We start from the raw sequence: 18,473 nt of genomic DNA, 5'->3' as shown, positions 1-18,473 counted from the left end.
AGATCAATGTTGATATTAACAAGAAATCTGATAAATTCAGACCATATCCAATAGCCCAGTTTGTAAAAATGCAAAAATACATACTTTCCAAATTATTTGGTTCAAAGGAATGATGATTTTGGACCTCTTTCAAAAGTCAGAGAATTCTCCTCGATTTCTATCAATAAGGCATAAGCATATCAATCATATCAACAAGTGTTCTCCTCATAATGGCAGTGTTTTTACCTAACAGTGGTCTCAGGACCATAGATTTGGAGCTGAAAGAGAAACCTTATAGACCATGTAGTCTAACCCTTTCATTTTGTAGATAAGGAAACTGAGGCCATGGAAGTTAAGTGACTTATCTAAGGTCACAAGATGCTAAGTGGCAAAACCAGAATTTATACTCCGGTCCTTCAAATTAAGTCCTCCTTCCATTGCACCATGAGGATGAGTCTCAGCTATCAGCTTACACCATTCTATGCTCTAGTCCATGATTATGGGTCTATAACACAGAGAGTTGAAGTTATATCTATGTGATAGGAAAACTGAAATCCATGCTCTGTTTTGAGAACATAAACAAAAAACGCAACAAAAACTCCTATATGGACTTTTATAATATTCCGAAGGACAAATGAAGAGTTGGGCTCTCTGCACCCTCCACATTCAGCTTGCTTCTTTTTTGGTCTTGTCATCACTCATTCTTCCCTCCCACCACCTGCCTTTTCTGGCTACCACTTCGGTCCCACCATCTGCTGATTGGCTAAGGAGCCCCCTAGGTGTCTGGAAAGAGAACCTAGAGTTGCTGTCCCCTGAGAGTTTCCAGCTATTTTTCATCAAAAGAATTTTAAAAAAATTTGTTGAAAACATTTTTAGAATTTCTAGATAATCCTGATTAATTCAGAACATTTTTAGAAAGAAGAAACTTTCCTTTGTCTTACTGGCAGACTGGCAATATATCACAATTTAAATTAAAATTATTATAAATACTACAAAATGTCCTTATATACTTTGTCCTAACAGACATCTTTCAAAAAATGAACACTTAACTATTATTAGCAGGTGGATGTTATTCCTTTCCCATTCTAAGTCCTGGACTTAAAGCCTAAGGAGATCTCAACAGGTTCTGAAGAGGAAGATGATAAAACCTCTAAAGTGACTCCCAAATCCATGCTTGACACTGACTTAAAATAATGAATTAAGCTGTAGCCAAAGTGCTATGAATATCTGTCCTAGAACTCTTTGCTTTCATAAGCATGGGGATGAGAGACTATAGAGTCTGGGTTTTTAGGAGATAATCTTGCCCTCAGTATCCTCAGCAAACTCACCCCAGGCTCTGAAGCTCTTGTGGGCCATCACTGTTAGAGTACAGGAGAATCCAAAGGCTGCCTCTTGAGGAAAAACAAGACATAAATGGCTAGCACTCTTTAAAGCCAGCCAGTGGCTGTTGTTACAAAGAGCTGTTCCTGAGGCCACATGCACAGTAGATATTGAAATTTGATCCTGCTCAAATTAGATAATAGTCATCATTAGGGAAAAGGAATCAATTGTTTTCTTCGTCTGCTGTCTACCTCTGTGCTCTGAGTGGAATGATATGTAAGATGACAGGAACAGACGAATAAGCATATCTTTAGTTATTTTTACTTAGCCAGCTTAACTAAACCATGGTAAGTAAGCATGTTACGTTCGATCTTTTAACACCTGGGTACATATTAAGAACATTCTCAAGTGCTTATTAGCATCTTTATATTCTCCTAAGAAGAGAAAACATTTAGCATTTGAGATGAAAATTCTCATACTCACTAAGTACAAGATGACGTTGGCCCGTTTTTAGGAAATGAGATGGTACAGTCAATTAGCGTATGGCCCATTCTCCTTTGGAAAATCACTTGGAGGGATGCCTACTTGGCCTCTGTACAATGTCGGAAAGAATCAAAACGGCAAGGGCACTGGCTGAGCTCTGCAGCTCTAAGCCGCCTCCACTCTGGGCAAGGAGGGAGTGGGCAGGGTTGCTCTTCCAAACTAACTGCACTCACCAGCTTTTCACAAAGTCCAAAGGATGCTTTCCCCACAAGTGAGAGATGGCACAGAATATTTAAAAAATCTTCCATCCATTGTCAAACTTAAGGAAAGACATAATGGGATTTTGCTGTGGCATCAAATTTTTTCCATTACTAACGATGCCCTTGTTTTTTAAATGTTCACTTTAATCATAGTTTATTTGAGGAGGAATTACCTGGAAGTGTCTTAGTTTATCAGAGAAAAGATAAACTTAGAATGGAACTTCAGAATTAATTAATTGAGAGGACTGCCTATAATGTGTCTTTTCTGAATGTTACCGAACACATCACAGGAAAAAGTTTTATTTTCCACTGTTGAAATAAATTATAATAAATAATTCATTTCAGCAGCAGAAATGTACTGTAGAACAAGAGAACAAAATTGAGTATACTTCCCTGCAAGTCTCATTCCTGTATCTTCATTATCTATTTGAAACTTTTTATGAGTGGTAAATCATATTTCAAGGGGCTGAAAATACCATAAAACAGGCTTGCTGCATTAAAATAAAACCAAGAAACCAAGGGAGCTGGAGTGCTTTAGACCTTGCCATTCAGCCTTTGAGATTTTCTTCCCCTCATCCTGCCAACACTACACAAAACACTCTTTTATTTAATAAGGAAAATAAACATTGTTTGTGGAAATACCACCTATGCTCTTCTTTGAGATAATTTTATATTTCTACCTCTCAGGGCAAGTTACCACCCCATTTGTCCATTATTAAAAGGGTTAGTTTTTAAATTATAAAATGTCTTCCTCTAATTATCTACAAGGCAGACAAAACTTAGTTTGGCAAGGTGATATTTATGTCTAGAGCAAATTATTGCCAACCTGAATTTCCCCCAATATCTCCAGGAAGAGTTGTTGAACCTGTTAGGGACCCAGGTATGTCTCCAAATACTAAATAATAGATGGGAAATTTACACATATTTATCATCATTGACTGTTAGACCTGGATAGGAGATTATCTACAGTCAAGCCACTCATTTTAATAGAAAGAAAAACTAAAGGTCAGAAAGCAAGTGACTGAATAAGGGACACACAAGTTACTTGAACAGAAAGCTCTCTGGAGGAGGATGATAAGGATACAGGGAAATGACAACTTTTAAATTAGATTGTCTCCACTTTTCTAGTGAGGTACCTTGAAGACCTGTTCACCTTGGTTCCCATCATCACCACCTCCACAAGTGATTTGCACTCTAAGTCTCCTGTAATTCATGGATTTTTAGTATCTGGAGTTGAAAAGGACCTTAAGTGACATGTGCTTGAAATTCCCTGTTTTTTAGAAAGTACAATCTCTCTGTTTGTCTCTTTTTGTGTCTGCCTCTTTCTATCTCCCTCTCTATTTTTCTCTTTCCCTCTCCTAGTCATGCTGATAATGTCAATAAATTTCAACCATGAAAAACATGAGCGCCAAATTGGGGTTTTTAAATAGAAAGAACAGTTATGATGTCAAATTGCCCTGGTAACGCCAGAGATGGGCCCGAGGAGCCTTCTGTTTGGCAATCTAACAATGTAAACAAACTATTAACTTCCCAAATCAGGAGCAATGAAAAGGCTACTAACCAGCTTAAATATATTTGCATGACAGAGCTGACTACAAGCACATGTTTACATTAAATATTCAGTGATAAACTAAACTCTAACTGAGGCCATTCCAAAGAGAGAGACAGTAGGGAAACAGCATGCTACTTTAGTGAATAGTCATCACAACATTTCTCAATGAATATCATATTTCACAACAGAATAACATAAAGGATAATGGCATGAGGGCATCTGATGCAGTCATCAAAGCAGAGTGCAATGAATATTGTATTTCATAATAAATATATTACCCCTGCAGAAGGAGGTTCAAAGTTTCATTGCCTCTCATCTGTCACAACACTCTCTTTGATTTCCTGTAGGGATTCAGTTAGATGGACCTAAAAATCCTCACAAGCTCCAGTGGGGGATTATTTTACATGTCACATTCAAAATGTTTTCATGTGGGAAAAAGCAGCATTTATGCGGGAAACTCTCAAGACATGTCAAAAACATTTTCCATCAAAAAGAATGGTTATTCCAAGATTCGGACTTGGTTGCTTTTTTTCAGATATGTTAGTTTTTTACACAAATGATATCACTCACACACATACCTCCATAGAAAGGCCATAATGTCAAAATTGAGGATGTTAACATTTCTTGATTATTACTTTAAATATATTTTGGAAAAGAGCAGAAATATGAATTTAGGTAAGTCTTTAAAATAAGTGCTAGTGGAGGCCAGTGGAGAAAAGAATCCCAAAAGTCTGTAGTTTGAGTTCCAGCTTTGGTCTTTGTGTGATCTTGGGCAAGTGATATAAATAGCAATCACTACTCAACCTCACTTGGCCTCAGTTTCCCCATCTGTGAAATAAAGGGGAGGATTTGATGACCTCTAAGGTTCTTTTTAGCTCTATATTTATGATTCCTCAAAACCTATAAATAACATAAAGAAGTCATCCAAGATTCAGCCTGCAATGGTTAGAACATCTCACAATTTGGCTGTAATTGCCTTGTTTTCACCTGTCTCTAGACTCCTTACTTTTCCTCAAGGCTCAGCTCAAGTGCTCCCAGCTGAATAAAGTCTTTCCTGATTCTCTAAGATCTGACAGTCTTTCTCCACCTCCAACATCCTCCCCTGAAATGACTTCCCACTCATTTTATATAAATCTTAGGTTTACTGGGGCAGCTAGGTGGCGCAGTGGATAGAGCACCAGCCCTGAATTCAGGAGGACCGGAGTTCAAATGTGGTCTCAGACACTTAACACTTCCTAACTGTGTGACCCTGGGCAAATTGCTTAACCCCCAGCCTCAGAAAAAGAAAAAAAAAATAAAATTAAAAAAAAATAAGTCTTATGTTTACTTATCTATATCCATGCTGTTTCTTCCCATGAGCTCCCTTAGGCCAGGACTGTTCTATTTTTGTCATTGTATTCCCCCCTCCCCCCAATACAGCAGAGAAGCTGGCACAAAGTTGTCATTTGAAAAATATTTGTTTAAGTGAATGATTAAAAAGTATGGACTAGAGTAAGACCACTGGGATCTGAATCTTGGCTCTGCCATTTACAACTTGGGCAAATCACTTCAACTTCTATGAGCCTCTTTCTTCATCTGTAAAGGAAGGGAGTGGAACTGAATGATTTTTAAGGCCTCACTCAACTTTAAATCTATGCTCTATAGTCCTAGTTGTGTGACTTTGGGTGAATCATCTCTGTTCTGTGAACCTCAGTTTCCTCCTCTGTAAACTGAGAATAATTATAACCCCAGAGCTTTGAGGCTCAAAAGGAATAATGGGTGTAAAGTGCTTTGTCAAATCTAATGGGTTACATAAAAGTCATTATTACATCCATTCTCTACATGGCCTAGATATTTAGCAAACACAATTTTATACGTAGTTATTTATAGACTCGGAAAACATCTTTATTTTACTCCATGAATCTTACAACCATGGAATCTGCCCATTACAGACAACTTGGCTTCCTTCCTATTTCAGGACTCTGAGAAGGAATAGACCCTGCCTGACTCCCTGCCTTTGGGTAATATGATTGGAAGTCCTGGTTCTTCCTTTCCTATTTGCCAACATTTTGAGATCTGGTCCTTCCATCATTTCCCTTGGCACATGATATATAACTTAATGGCATCCAATGTCAGCAACAATTCTTATTGTCTGGAAGTTTGTTTATTTCATATTGATACTCAATGTTTAATTTTTCTTTCTTTCTTAATAATATCCTATTATACTGATCTTCCATCATGCCACAGTAAGTAATTCCTTTCTCTCCCTGGCATTTACATCTTTGAGTATTTATAGATCTATCAAAGTTCCCATTTAGCTGTCACTTGGGCAAATCATACATATTTAGTTCTTTTACTTTGAACCTACAAGCTAGTTTTTCTATTCCCTTAATCACTTGACTTACTTTTTTTTAAGGATTCCCTCAATTTGTGTTTCCCCTCCATGAGGCAGAATGCCCACAAGTCAAGAGTCTTTTTTCTGGTGTATAAATAAGGGACTAATATTTGCCTGGGTTAGAACTCCTGTTTCCCAAAGTACAATCTCAAAAAAAAAAAAAAAAAAAAAAAAGGACAGATCTTTAAAAGAATAAAATTTTTTTTTCCTGAAATTTTCTAGTTTACATTTAAAGTAAAGTCACCAAGTATTTTTAAGAATGCCTAGAACTTCTTGCTTCAATTTTTAAAAGTTATTAAAGAATTTTCTTAAATCATTAAACTCCAACATTGGGCACTATTTCCTCCCCCTCCCTCACATTTCTAAATTTAAAAAAAATTATGAAAAAAGGAGACATGGAATCAAGAGACTTGATTGAATTCTGTTCTGCTTATTAGCTTATGTGACCTCTGACAAAACACAGTCTTTCTGAGCCTTAGTATCCTCATTTGAAATAAGGGTAGTATGTGTAATACCTGCATTACTGGGTTATTATAAAACTCTATAAATTTTCAAGCATTACAAAAATGTAAGGATTTAAAAATTATTGCCATGGCTATACTGCTGTCTATGTAATAATGAAAGAACTAAAAGAAGTTGCCCACTAGACTGAATACATCCTCTACACAGGATTTATTGAAAGGTACAAGAATCTGTAGAATTGGAATGAGAATGAGGAATTAGGATTATAGTCTGTATCACTGTGCCATTTATGTACTGAAGTACAGAGTTACAGAAATCCAGGATAAGGCCAAAATATATTTTTAATTACATATTTGGGAAATTCAAGATACATTTGAATAGGCAGGTTGGAAAAGTATCTTAAAGAATGAACTAATAAGCTTCAGGATTTTTTCACACAAATTACCCTTACATAGAATAATAATATTTTAAGTATTTGTGAGTTTATCAGCCTAATCACTATTGCCAATAGTCAGAGATTCCAATCTCTCCACATCATAATAGGCCATTTTCATGGCTGAAAAAAAAAAATCATCACTTAGTAGTCAACTGTTTTTAGGAATGAGAATACAAAAATGTTCTTATTTTCTTCCTGAAAGACACATTAAAATGTTGAAGTAACAACATCACAGATCAAGTGGTATGGCCTTAGAGGCCATTTAGTCCAACCCTTTCGGACTATTTTATAGTTGAGGAAACTGAACGCCCATTTGGCTGGGCACAAAGTACACGAAGGGGAGTAATGTGAAACAGTCTGAGAAGGTAGGTGGAACTAGTTTGTGCAGGGCTTTTAAAGGCCAAGGTGAAGATCAGCATTTTGTTGTGAAGGCAAAAGGATGTTATGGAAGCTTCTTGAGCATAGATGGAACAATCAGATGTGTAGGAAAATTGTTTTAGCAGATCTGTGTGAAAGACAGAATGGAGAGGGATAAGGTTAGAGCCTGAGTCTGATTAGGTCACTGCTGCAATAATCCAAGGAGGAGCAAATGATAGCTTGAAAATAATGTGGTGGCTTCTATGAATGGAGAGAAGGGAAAAGAAAAAAGATTTATTGTAGAGATGATACTTGGGACACTGAATGATTGCACTGGGTGAAGAATACTCTGGAGTGACAAGCCTGGGTAGTTGGAAAGACACTAGTGCCCACAGCAAAAATTGGAAAGTCTGAAGGAGGGTTATGTTTAGAGAGGAGTTCCATATGACAGACTGTGGGGTATTAAGGTGGAGTTGTGCTATCATATAGTAGTGATGGTGATTTAGAAATAGACCTTAAGAGGGAGCAATCAGAGTTGAATATATGCATCCGGAAGTAATCTGCATAGATGATGGAGCTGATAATTGAACCCATGGAAACTGATGAGATCACCTATAGATAGACAAAGTATAAAGAAAAAGCCCTAAATAGATATTTGGAGGATATATGGCTAAACATGGATGATGATCCAGCAAGAAAGACTAGAGAAAGTTGTTAGTTGTGTAAGAGGAGAAAAAAGGTGGGATATATGTATTTATATTCAATGACTATGAGCAAGTCACTTAACCTGTATTAGCTTGTTTTCTCACCCAAAAAGGGTATAATAGTATTTGACTCTTTTCCTCATAGGGTTACTTTGAAGAAGATATTTTGTATAATGGAAAGTATAGCATAAATTTGTGTTTTTATGCATATACTATCACAACCAAGAAAAAAATGCCTTTCATGCAAAACATCCTATGTTCTCTGAAAGAAAAGAAAAAAGATGACATGTATCCCTCTTTCCTGGTTCCTCAGTTATGAAATTAGGATACTGTAATTTACTTTAGACTCACTTTCAGGGAGGCAAGTGAGTAAAAAAAAAGGCAAATATGTGAATGTGTGGGGAAGAAAGGTTTGCTCAAGAATATGGCACTTATATGGCAGTAGGGAGACCTGTACTCAAGTCTTTGTAACATTTACTAGCCATGTGACTGTGAATAAGTCAGTTAGCCTTTTTGAGGCTCAATTACTTCAATTATAAAATGGGAGTATGAGTATTTGTACTATCTAAATCACTGGATCTGTTTGGGGCAAAAAAAGTTCTCAGATTGCAAAGGGTATATAAATGTGTGCTATTATTATTATGTTTTTGTCACTATTTCAGAAACATCTGAAAATTTAGGCAGGATTTCTGATAATGTATCATCAAGGAGGTTGGAAATAAACCTGTATCTCATGCCTAGTTGTGCCTTTTAGTTAAACTTCCAGAAGAAAAATAAAACATTGATAGGAATAGCAGAGTAATAAAAGATATCTAATTCAGCCATCTTTTGGGAAAAAAAATCAAAACATTATATGACATGAAGTCTTATCTGAATTAAGTGGAAAATGAAATATTGTGACTTATTTTTAGGCCTGTTATCTCCAGTGGCCATACAAATTCTTGGGCTTGGGCAGTTCATTTTCATGATGCTAGTAGAATAATTATCTTTTTAAATGATGGCAGCAAAAATGCAATTCAGCATTTGTTTTTAGAATGCTAATGCGTGTGTGTGTACTTTTTTTTTTTTTAATTGGCTAGAGAGATAAGAAGTGGTCATTTTAAAATCTAATTCAACAGTTGAACTTATGTAGCTTATGCTGGGATGACCCTGCCAGTCTTGCTTACTTGCTGAGCAGTTCCAGAAACCTGGATAATGCCCCTGCAAAAGGGTGATAGAAAAGGATTGTGCTATGGAAGTGTCTCATTGTCCTAGTTGAACTTGGGTAACTATCTCTGAAGAATGCACACAGGCTCTTTGGTGGGTCCTGACATTCTTCTTGACCTGGATGGGGTACCATCATGCATTTTTTACATTTGTTGTACTCTACTGAAAAATATTATACCCATATACCATGTTCAAATTAAATTCTCAGTGACGTCCAGTATAATTTTCCTTGAAATTTGGGAGCGATACTGTATGTGTAGCGTCAGTATAAAAAGCAGATGGCATTTATATGAAAAACCACTCAGAGTGGGCAAGTAAATCTGTATTCTTTGAACAAAGATTTCTAATTATTGCTTCAAAGATAGCTACAACATTTAGACCATGTGTCAAGCAGACTCTTCAATGGATAAGATATTACCAAAAGATGCCCAGAACTGTTGCTTTTTAGTCATCATTTCCCAATAATAGCTAATATTGTCAATTACAATTATGGAATAGAATATTAAACTCTGAGGTCAAATAGCATTTCTGGTATTACCAGATAAGATGCTGCTGCAAAGCATGCTGCTGACTATTGTGAACCAAGATAATCTTTCTCTTGCTTATAACTTATTCACTGTCTGCTTTATATAAATCCACCCATTTTTATTTTTTCTTTATATTCCCTTGGTGTTTTTAAGGCAAAATGGCAAAGATAATTCAGAAATTTCTGTGTCAAAGAATAGCTAAAAAGACCTATAAAGGAGAGTTGGTCACTTTCACTCATGAATAAAACTCTTAGGACCTTTGAAAATGCCATATAAAACTTTGGGCTTACTTAATGTTGGTTTGCAATATAGCATGTTTGCAAAATAATGGAGGATGTATAATTTCCTCATTTAAATTTTTTTTTCTTAAAGAATTTCTTTTTTTTTAGTCCCTTGGAAAACATTACAATAAATATAAAAATATGATTGCAAAATGACATCATTCTGTTTTCATTTAATTACCCTTGAAATGCCTTCTATTTAATATTCATTACTCAAAAGCTAATTTAAAAGAGAAAGAGATGCGACTTATTCAAAAAGATGTACTGTCATTCACAGCAATAGTTATCTAATATAGAGAAGTTAATAAAGCAGATTAATCTACAAGTCCCTTTAAGCCATCACTGAGTTTTGAACAACTGCCTCTTTGACCTTTAACCTTCATGCTGTGCACCCGTAGCAGGTGCCAGCTGTACTAAAATTATGGCTGACGTGTTTTAGCGCAAAGTCTTTTCTTACTTTGCTTCTGACCAGCAGCTGACCCTGTAGGAGTGATTGTTTCTTGTGCTGGCCTAAAGGCTACATAAACCAGTAACTGATAAACAAAAGCCTACATGTACCAGCTGCCTTGCCTAAGGGTACTCATCTGACATTGACACCTCTCACTAGTTTCTCCAGCATCCCAAATTGCTCCTTTTTGTTTCCATACATGCATTTCGTATTTGTTACTTTGGGAAAGCAAAGGAGGGATATCCAACAACAAAAAATTTTCCCATCCTTTCAACTCTAGTTTTGAAAATTTCACATCAAAAAGACACTACTATGATGATAATCTAAGCCTGATTTAGCAACTTTAATAAGGGGATAAAATTGTTTTATAATTAGATAGTAAAATTTTATTATACATTTTAATATTAAAAGTATTAAGATCAAACTTCAAATCAAAGTTATACTGAAGTACTTAAATATTGTATCATCAAAAAGGGGACCTGGGAAAGTACACTGTTGCTAATTCTTATAGAATGTGAATATGGAATTCCTGTGTGGTAATAGCTAAAGTTCTAACAGTTAATTAGATGTAGGGAAGAAAGAATCTTAAGTCACATAAATAGCAAAATATACCATTTTCAACACCATGATAAGATGGCTTTGACAGTTATTTCTCTGATACAAATTACACAAGGATCAAAACCAATCCCAGTAATGATTAAATGCAGTTATGTACATGGGAGAATACCAGTGCAAATGGTAACATATTTAAATGGTTTTGCTTCATTAAAAAAATTATATATGATATTAAACCATCAATCAATGCTGAAACACTGGAGTCTAAATGTATTGTCACTGGTGGAAATAAATGACTTGGAGACTGGATTTTGGCTCACTCAATATGGTATCTTTTCTGTTGCTTAGCCACCCAAGTCTCTGCTGGCTCAGGCTACATCTGGTAGATTTCCATTGCTTTCAATTAATAAGGCAAGTTATGATACTCCTGGATCACATCTTTAAACTGTGCTTAGAGGTAGAAAACACATGGCTCAGTGAAAAATCCCTCTGCTCTGATAAACATTTAGAATGAGATTCAGGTCACTTTTCATTCTGTATCTGTATTTGGAACAAAGTTTCCCTGTGGAATTTTAATGGTTTAAAGTGCATTATAATGCAATCTCATCTTGATATTGCTGTTTAATTTATTATGTCAAGTATATATTCACCTGCTAAGATGGCTTTTGCCATCTAAAAATGATGATTTAGAAACATAGAGACTCTTTCCTCCAAGACAATTTCTCCTTCCCTTTACCCTTTTTTTTTTGCCAACAATTATAATTTCATACCCAAGGTCACTATTTGTAGGCTAAACTCCTAGACATTGAAACTGGAAAAATTATTCTGGCTCCCCATTCAACTTTAAAAAAAAAATATCTGATGCAAAAACATCACCTAAAATGAACATATTCTGCTCATGTCTCACTCCCATTTTTTTTTTTTTAAACTTGGCTCTTTCTTGTTTCTAGGATTATTAAAGGTCAAATGAGATAAGTTGTATGAAGAATTCTATGCAATTTTTAAATATAGGCATGTAAATTCTTCAATAGTTATTATGGTTACAACCTATGAATCTGAAATTTCAAAATCCAAGAATGCAGTTAGATTCCATTGAGCTGGCATATTAATCTTTTGGTCATATTTCAAATATAAAAAAAGGAAAATGGCAAAAACATTTGAAGATTTCTTATGTCATTTTATAGGTAGGGAGCCTATTGTTGGAGAGACTTGCTTTGTACTATAACATACTATGTGTGAGCAGAAAATAACCAAATAACAACACGTGCTAATTATTTTGGTTGCTGAAGAAAATAAAGATAACATTTCTTAATTCTTAGTTAATATGTCCACTTTCTATTCAAAGCTTGGTAGTGGGGAGAGGGAAGGTTCATAAGCATCGAATTTCTAAGATTTTACTGGCCTCCTTTTCTGCTGCTTGGTCTTAATATCCTCATCTATAAAATTTATCTGCTTATTTGTATGTGTATCTATGTATATGTGCACACAAGTATGTAGAACATGTGTGTGTGTGTGTGTGTGTGTGTGTATGGATTGCAGTTACAGTTGGTGACTAGGTTGGAACAGTGGATTAAGTGCTGGGAACTGAGTCAGGGAGATCTGAATTGAAACTAGCTTAAAATGAATATTAAGATAAACTTTGAAAGGCTAAAAAAGTCACAAAAAGGCAACTTATAGCTGGCAGATAGAATCCAAATATCTCTGCCGTAGACCTAGAGCTGGAAAACACGTGTTGTTTAATCCCTTTCTCCAGGATTAAATTGTATTAAATGGCTTACTCAAGGTCATATAAAGAGGGGTAGAGCTGGGAATTTGAATTTAACTCCTTTGACTTTAAAGCCAGTATCTATTCTACTATGAAACCATTGTCTCTAATGAAAGCTAGATGGTACAAGAGATAAAAGGCAGGGCCTGGAGTCAGGGGGACCTGAGTTCAAATTTGACCTCAGATGCTTGACATTCACTAGCTGTATGACTGGGCAAGTCATTTAACTTTGGTTTGCCCCAATTGTCTCAATTGTAAACTGGGGATAATGATAACACAAACCTCACAGACTGTTAGGGGTTCAAATGTATTTGTAAATATCTGTAAAGCTTCTGGCACATTGCATCTGATTATATAAATGGTTGTGCTTTTTCCTTCCCTTCTTATGGGCTTAAGGACTGACTGTATGCATAAAGCTCAGATCTCTTTTTCATTCAGTTGGCAAGGATCTTCTTTCTTGGCCTGCTAATCTCCTGTAACTGCATACATGAGATTCCCTAAAACCAAGGGGACTAGAACGACTGATTCCCATTTGCTTTATAGACTGTGGATTATATATGTTTATAATCTATAAATGTTTTTGTTGGATGAATGACTGGTGGGAGCTACCTTTGAAAGTCCTATTGGGGAATTTCCTTCTGATGGGAAAATCCTAAATTTGTGTTTAATCCTCACTTCTTTGGTTTAATTGTGTAAGAATTCATCTTAAATGACCTATTTTCCCAAAAAGTGACCTTTCTTTACTACATGGGATTGTAAAGACGACTGAAATGGCAACAAGTGTACAACTTTTTTTATTTTGTCATGAAACTTGGGTTCCTATTTTCTACTTTGTTTTTCAACTGATTTACCACAGGCATTTCCCTTTTCAAATGAGCATTGTCTTCTGTCTGAGGCTGAAGTGAAGTCCTATTCCTATGCTCATAATATCAGTCTGCTGCTATGAATTTGATAACAATATAACAAATCAAACAGAAGGAGTTGATGGGCTATAAGGGGATACTTTCTTTTTTATGAATCATTGGAATGTTTTTATTAACATTAGGTAAACTGGCTAATTATTTTTTAAAAGGGAAGGGTAAGAGGGTGAAAAAAGGAAGATGGACTCATGAACATATTTCATTTGCCTAAGTGTTTTGCAGTGTGAAAATCCCACTCAGGATCCACAGGCCAAAGTCTCAATATCAGTTAAATGTGCTGGTGCACTTTCTTCTACTTAGTATTATGGAATGGAATCTTAAGTGTGAAAGATGTATCATGTAGTATGTCAAAATGTTGAGCAATATCACTTCAATCTAAACACAGAAATGAAAAAAGAGCTGCTGATTTCCTTTTTGCTGTAATTCACTTTGGGATGCATGTCATGAAAAGCACTATACAAAAGCAATTTTCATTGATTGACTGATTGAGGAAAAGGGTGAATGTTCTTTCAGCTTAAGTCCTTACTGAAGTATGATCTTTATAGCCTATGACAACTTTTCACAATCTGTAGTTAAATGCCATCTTAAAAAGGGAAAAAGCAAAGCAGGAGAGAATAATAATTAGAATATGTTTGGTTTTGGTTAAGATCAGCTTGGGTTAAACAAATTAAAAAGGAATATGAACTGAAAAGTAGGGCCTGTGATTCCACTATTTGATATCATTCTCTTTCAGATTATAAAAGCCAAAATGACATATTAAATTAGTTGTGCATTAATTGTTAATCAACACTGAAAACTACATATTTCTCAGTTAACATATACTACTCAAATGAAATACATTGCTATAGAAGGTACTCTTCTTTCTAGAGCAATTCATTCATTTGATAGCAATTTCTATTTGAAGGAGTAGAAATATCATTTTATTCTTTTCTTCTAATCTCAAACAGAAACAATCATGGCTATGAAATATACCTTCAGTTTCACAAAACACTCTTCTTCTATGCTTAATTTAGACAAAATTTTCACTTTAAGGCATAGCTAAATGAAAACCCATTTATAGATTATAGTTGTACTAATGTATAATGTTACTGATAATCCAAAAAAAAAAAAAAAAAAAAAACCCAAAAAAAACCCCAAACCCTAAAAAAGCTGACCAGGAAATTCTATCTTCTTAATCAAATGACTGTTAACAGATCAGTGTCTAGTATCTAGTTACCATCTCCATTTTCTTGGATTTTAAATTTATCTTCTTAATGACATAAAGCTACCTGAAGAATTTGATTTTTTAGGTGACTATGACTCTCACTGGTCAAACAAGAACAATGATGTTTCCCTTACTGCTAAATCCAACATGAATCTTTGACTCTTCTGATGATAAATACATAGGCTTCTCAGCTAGGTCCAATTTTCATGTTGTTTGAATTAGTATATGTTACAAAATATAGAAGACTGCTTGTTTGGAGAATGTCTGTGAAAACATAAGAAGCTAAGGGAATGCATCATTTAGGGCAGAAAGAGCCACATTTCCTAATGAGATGTACTTAAAAATACTTTTCTTGGGATAATAAAGGACTTTCCAATGCCCTTCATGTAATCCATACATCATTTACTACAGAAGTATATAGAGATACTTTTTGCACATTAGAACAGAAACTCAAATATGCAATTATGCTTCTAGCAAAATAGATTCAAGTTGGAAAAAAAAAAAAAAAACATTTCCAACTAGTAAATAATTGCAAGATCATTGCATCAGTTTAGTTTAAAGAGCTGACAAGCCTGCTCTAAACTCAAGGCACAATTAGTCATTAGGGTCTAGTTTTTCAGCACTCTTAAGCAATTTGTAGCCCGTTTCTTTTAATAGGGTTAGGCATTACTTAACCGACACAGATGTCCTGAAAACTGAAACCTTTAGTTATGAAGAAGCAACCTTGTTCATTACTTTCCATGATAGTCAAATCATCTATAAAGCCAGTGTTTAATGGGCAACCGATGAATAATCAATGACTCACTTTTCATCTGAGTGTGAAAATGAGAATAATCTAATACAGTGTCCCCATGGTAAGAGGCTGGGCCTTTGGTTCTGCTGCTATTCAGGGCTGATTTATAACCCAGTGGAAACCTGATGTAAACATATGATCAATGAGTCCCATCACTGCTGATAATAACCCCCAACCGGCCCACTCCCTTGTCTCAGAGTCCATCCCTTTAGGCTATTAGCTCCGTCCAGCTAATCCTTTCCACTATTCCTGCCTGCTGCTTTTACCCTGGCCATTCGTTCAGTCCAGCAGACTCAGAAGTAATTTTATACACAGCAGAGAGCGGGTGGAATTGATTTTTCACTCAGCGTTCAGTTCCCATCTGAATAATTATCAATTTTACTGCCTCATAAAGGGAAGAGTCAAAATTTCAAATCAATTCAAAAGAGCTTCTGAGACGACAGAAACTGTGCAAGAGAATAAGGGTCAAAGTTGTCAGTGACCTGAGGAGATGATGTCAGATATTACCATGCCCAACAGTTGACATCAGAGGCACTCAATATGATATAACCTAATGCTAATGCAAATCATATTTATGCTGACTACCAGAGACCAGTCATTAATATTTAACATGGTATCTAAAAGCCTACATTCAAAATAAATAGAATGTATTCCACTGATAATGAAGTTAATAAAGATATATCACTGCTTAGTCATATGCTATAAATTGAAGGATTACCAAGTATTATTAACACATAAAAATTGCTTAAACCAGTAAACAAACATATAGCAATACCAAATCAACACTAAGTTTCAGAAGGAACTTTATTTCCTGGTTTTATAAGGACATCCTGCAACTGGCATTACTTGAAGAGACCAATCCAAGTAAATTTGGCTTCTATGGTCAGAAATTCTATTGATTTTTGCTAAAATTTTCTACCACTTTCAAAGTTGTTGCCAGATCTTATGGGAGGAGGAAAGGATACTGTGATTACAACGTCCAATTATCTAGAAATACTCCCTAAAGGATGAGTCACTAATACATAGGCCACAGGCATGGCATTTCATGAAGGGTTCTAGGATGACAGTCTTGCCCATGTTATTTTTCTTAATAAAGAAGCCAACAAAGGAAGTAACTTGAGATCACAATCCATGTAATTTCCATCAAATATCAGCATCTGCTAGCAGTTGCCCGAAGTATGGAAGAAAAAAGTTTTCTAATTCCTTTGAAATGTTGTTGTAACTAGGCTGAAGACATTTTTACATCTGGAATACTCAACTCCAAACTTCTCTGTTGAATTTTTCATAGTCAAATGCCAACCTGAATATGAAGCCTTCCCTGATTTCCTGGGGGTGAGAATGGACACTGCTCGCTCAGATTTTAAGTGACATTTTATTTTCTTTGTATGTGCTTTATGAACCATCATATATTATTATTATTTATGTAACATATCTTTTTACTAGACTTCAAGCTAAAGGATGTTTTATACAAATGTTGTACCTTTCCTAATGTCTGGCACAGCACTCTGTACATAGTAGGTGCTGAATATTTGATGAACTAAACTGGTTCTAAGCATAACAAAAGAAAAACAAATTGAAGGCATTTAACTTTCTGTGCCTCAGTTTTCTCATTTATAAAATGAGAGGACTCTACTATATGATATCTTAGGTTCCTTCTACTTTTCTCTCTACATTTCCCGGGGGAGGGCACTTTTCTGCTAATTGTTGATTTAGTCCAACATCAGCACCAGTGACTTATTTAAAGGCTCATAATTTTGCTGTGATGTTAATATTTTCAGATCATAATCTATGACACACGTGACTTAGCAAAATAAAACAATTAAAACTTTTCAGTATATAAGTACAACACTTAGGCATAATTTTCTAAACTTGCAAACACCTTGGAGAGCTATCCTAAAGAAAAGAATGATGGTATCTACATGGATAAATGTTAGTGCTCTATTTGAAATATTTTTGATATATGTATTCATTTTTCTATCTATATTTTATGTTATGCTGTGTTACAGTGATTTGTACGAATGCATTTTATACATCAGAGAGAAATAAGAAAATATTACATTTCCTCATGAGCCAAATTAAAATACCTTAAGAAGTATCCTAAAGTGTGAATCTCCAAATGATGTGCTGTATTAAATTAGAGCCCAGCCCATATCAGCTAATGAGAAAACATATTTGAAAATGAATGGGAACCATAATAGCCTAGCATTTACAGGACAAGTTCAAGGTAATAATATTGGGAATGTAAGAAGGAAACTGGGGACCAAGGTATCACCAGTTCTATCCTGAACTTCTAATATGTCCCTGAGAATCATCTTCCTGTTAAATTCCTCATCTTGGTGGGAGAAGGTATTCATGGTAATCACTCTGATCTTCCTTGAGGGGAAAGGAAGGCAGTGTGTCATCCTACTTTCAGGGAATAATACTTATTGGTTAACAATTCATTAAAGACCCTCACAAGGTTACTTATTTTAAGAGACATTCAGGAATCTTTCCCTGTTTCTGAAGGCTTCATCACTTAAGGCCAGGGAATAGTGCCTCCTTTACCTGTTGTAGGACATCTGGATTTTGCTGCATGAAATGGAGCAGCCTCTGACCATCCTGGGAAACTTCTTGATGTCGAAGTGGTTTCTTGCCTTCTTTTGCTATGTGCTTGAAGAGATAGGTCATAATGTAATCCAAACTTGTACAACAGCTAGAAGAGACAATTGTATCTGCAAAAATGAAAAACAAAAACAAAAGGAACAACAGTTCAGTCTTATTTGAAATGCATGTTCAAATGGCAAATATGGAGGTCTATAATAATAATGATGATGATAATGCCCTTTGCATTGTGCTAGAACTTTCTGA

General features: G+C 35.3%; 1 protein-coding gene across 1 annotated transcript in view; it reads right to left on the bottom strand.

Annotated features, from left to right (window-relative positions):
• The window catches only part of RANBP17 (RAN binding protein 17), a 328,697-nt gene that overhangs the window by 7,962 nt on the left and 302,262 nt on the right, over positions 1–18,473 (bottom strand). The window contains exon 25 of the mRNA XM_074292053.1: positions 18,171–18,337. Coding sequence (XP_074148154.1) covers positions 18,171–18,337 — 167 coding nt within the window. The remainder of the gene's footprint in view (positions 1–18,170; positions 18,338–18,473) is intronic.

This window comes from Sminthopsis crassicaudata, chromosome 2 (genome assembly GCF_048593235.1).
Source record: "Sminthopsis crassicaudata isolate SCR6 chromosome 2, ASM4859323v1, whole genome shotgun sequence".
Lineage (NCBI taxonomy): Eukaryota > Metazoa > Chordata > Mammalia > Dasyuromorphia > Dasyuridae > Sminthopsis > Sminthopsis crassicaudata.
The sequence above is the reverse complement of the archived record's forward strand: the minus strand, read 5'-3'. Positions and strand labels throughout refer to the sequence as shown.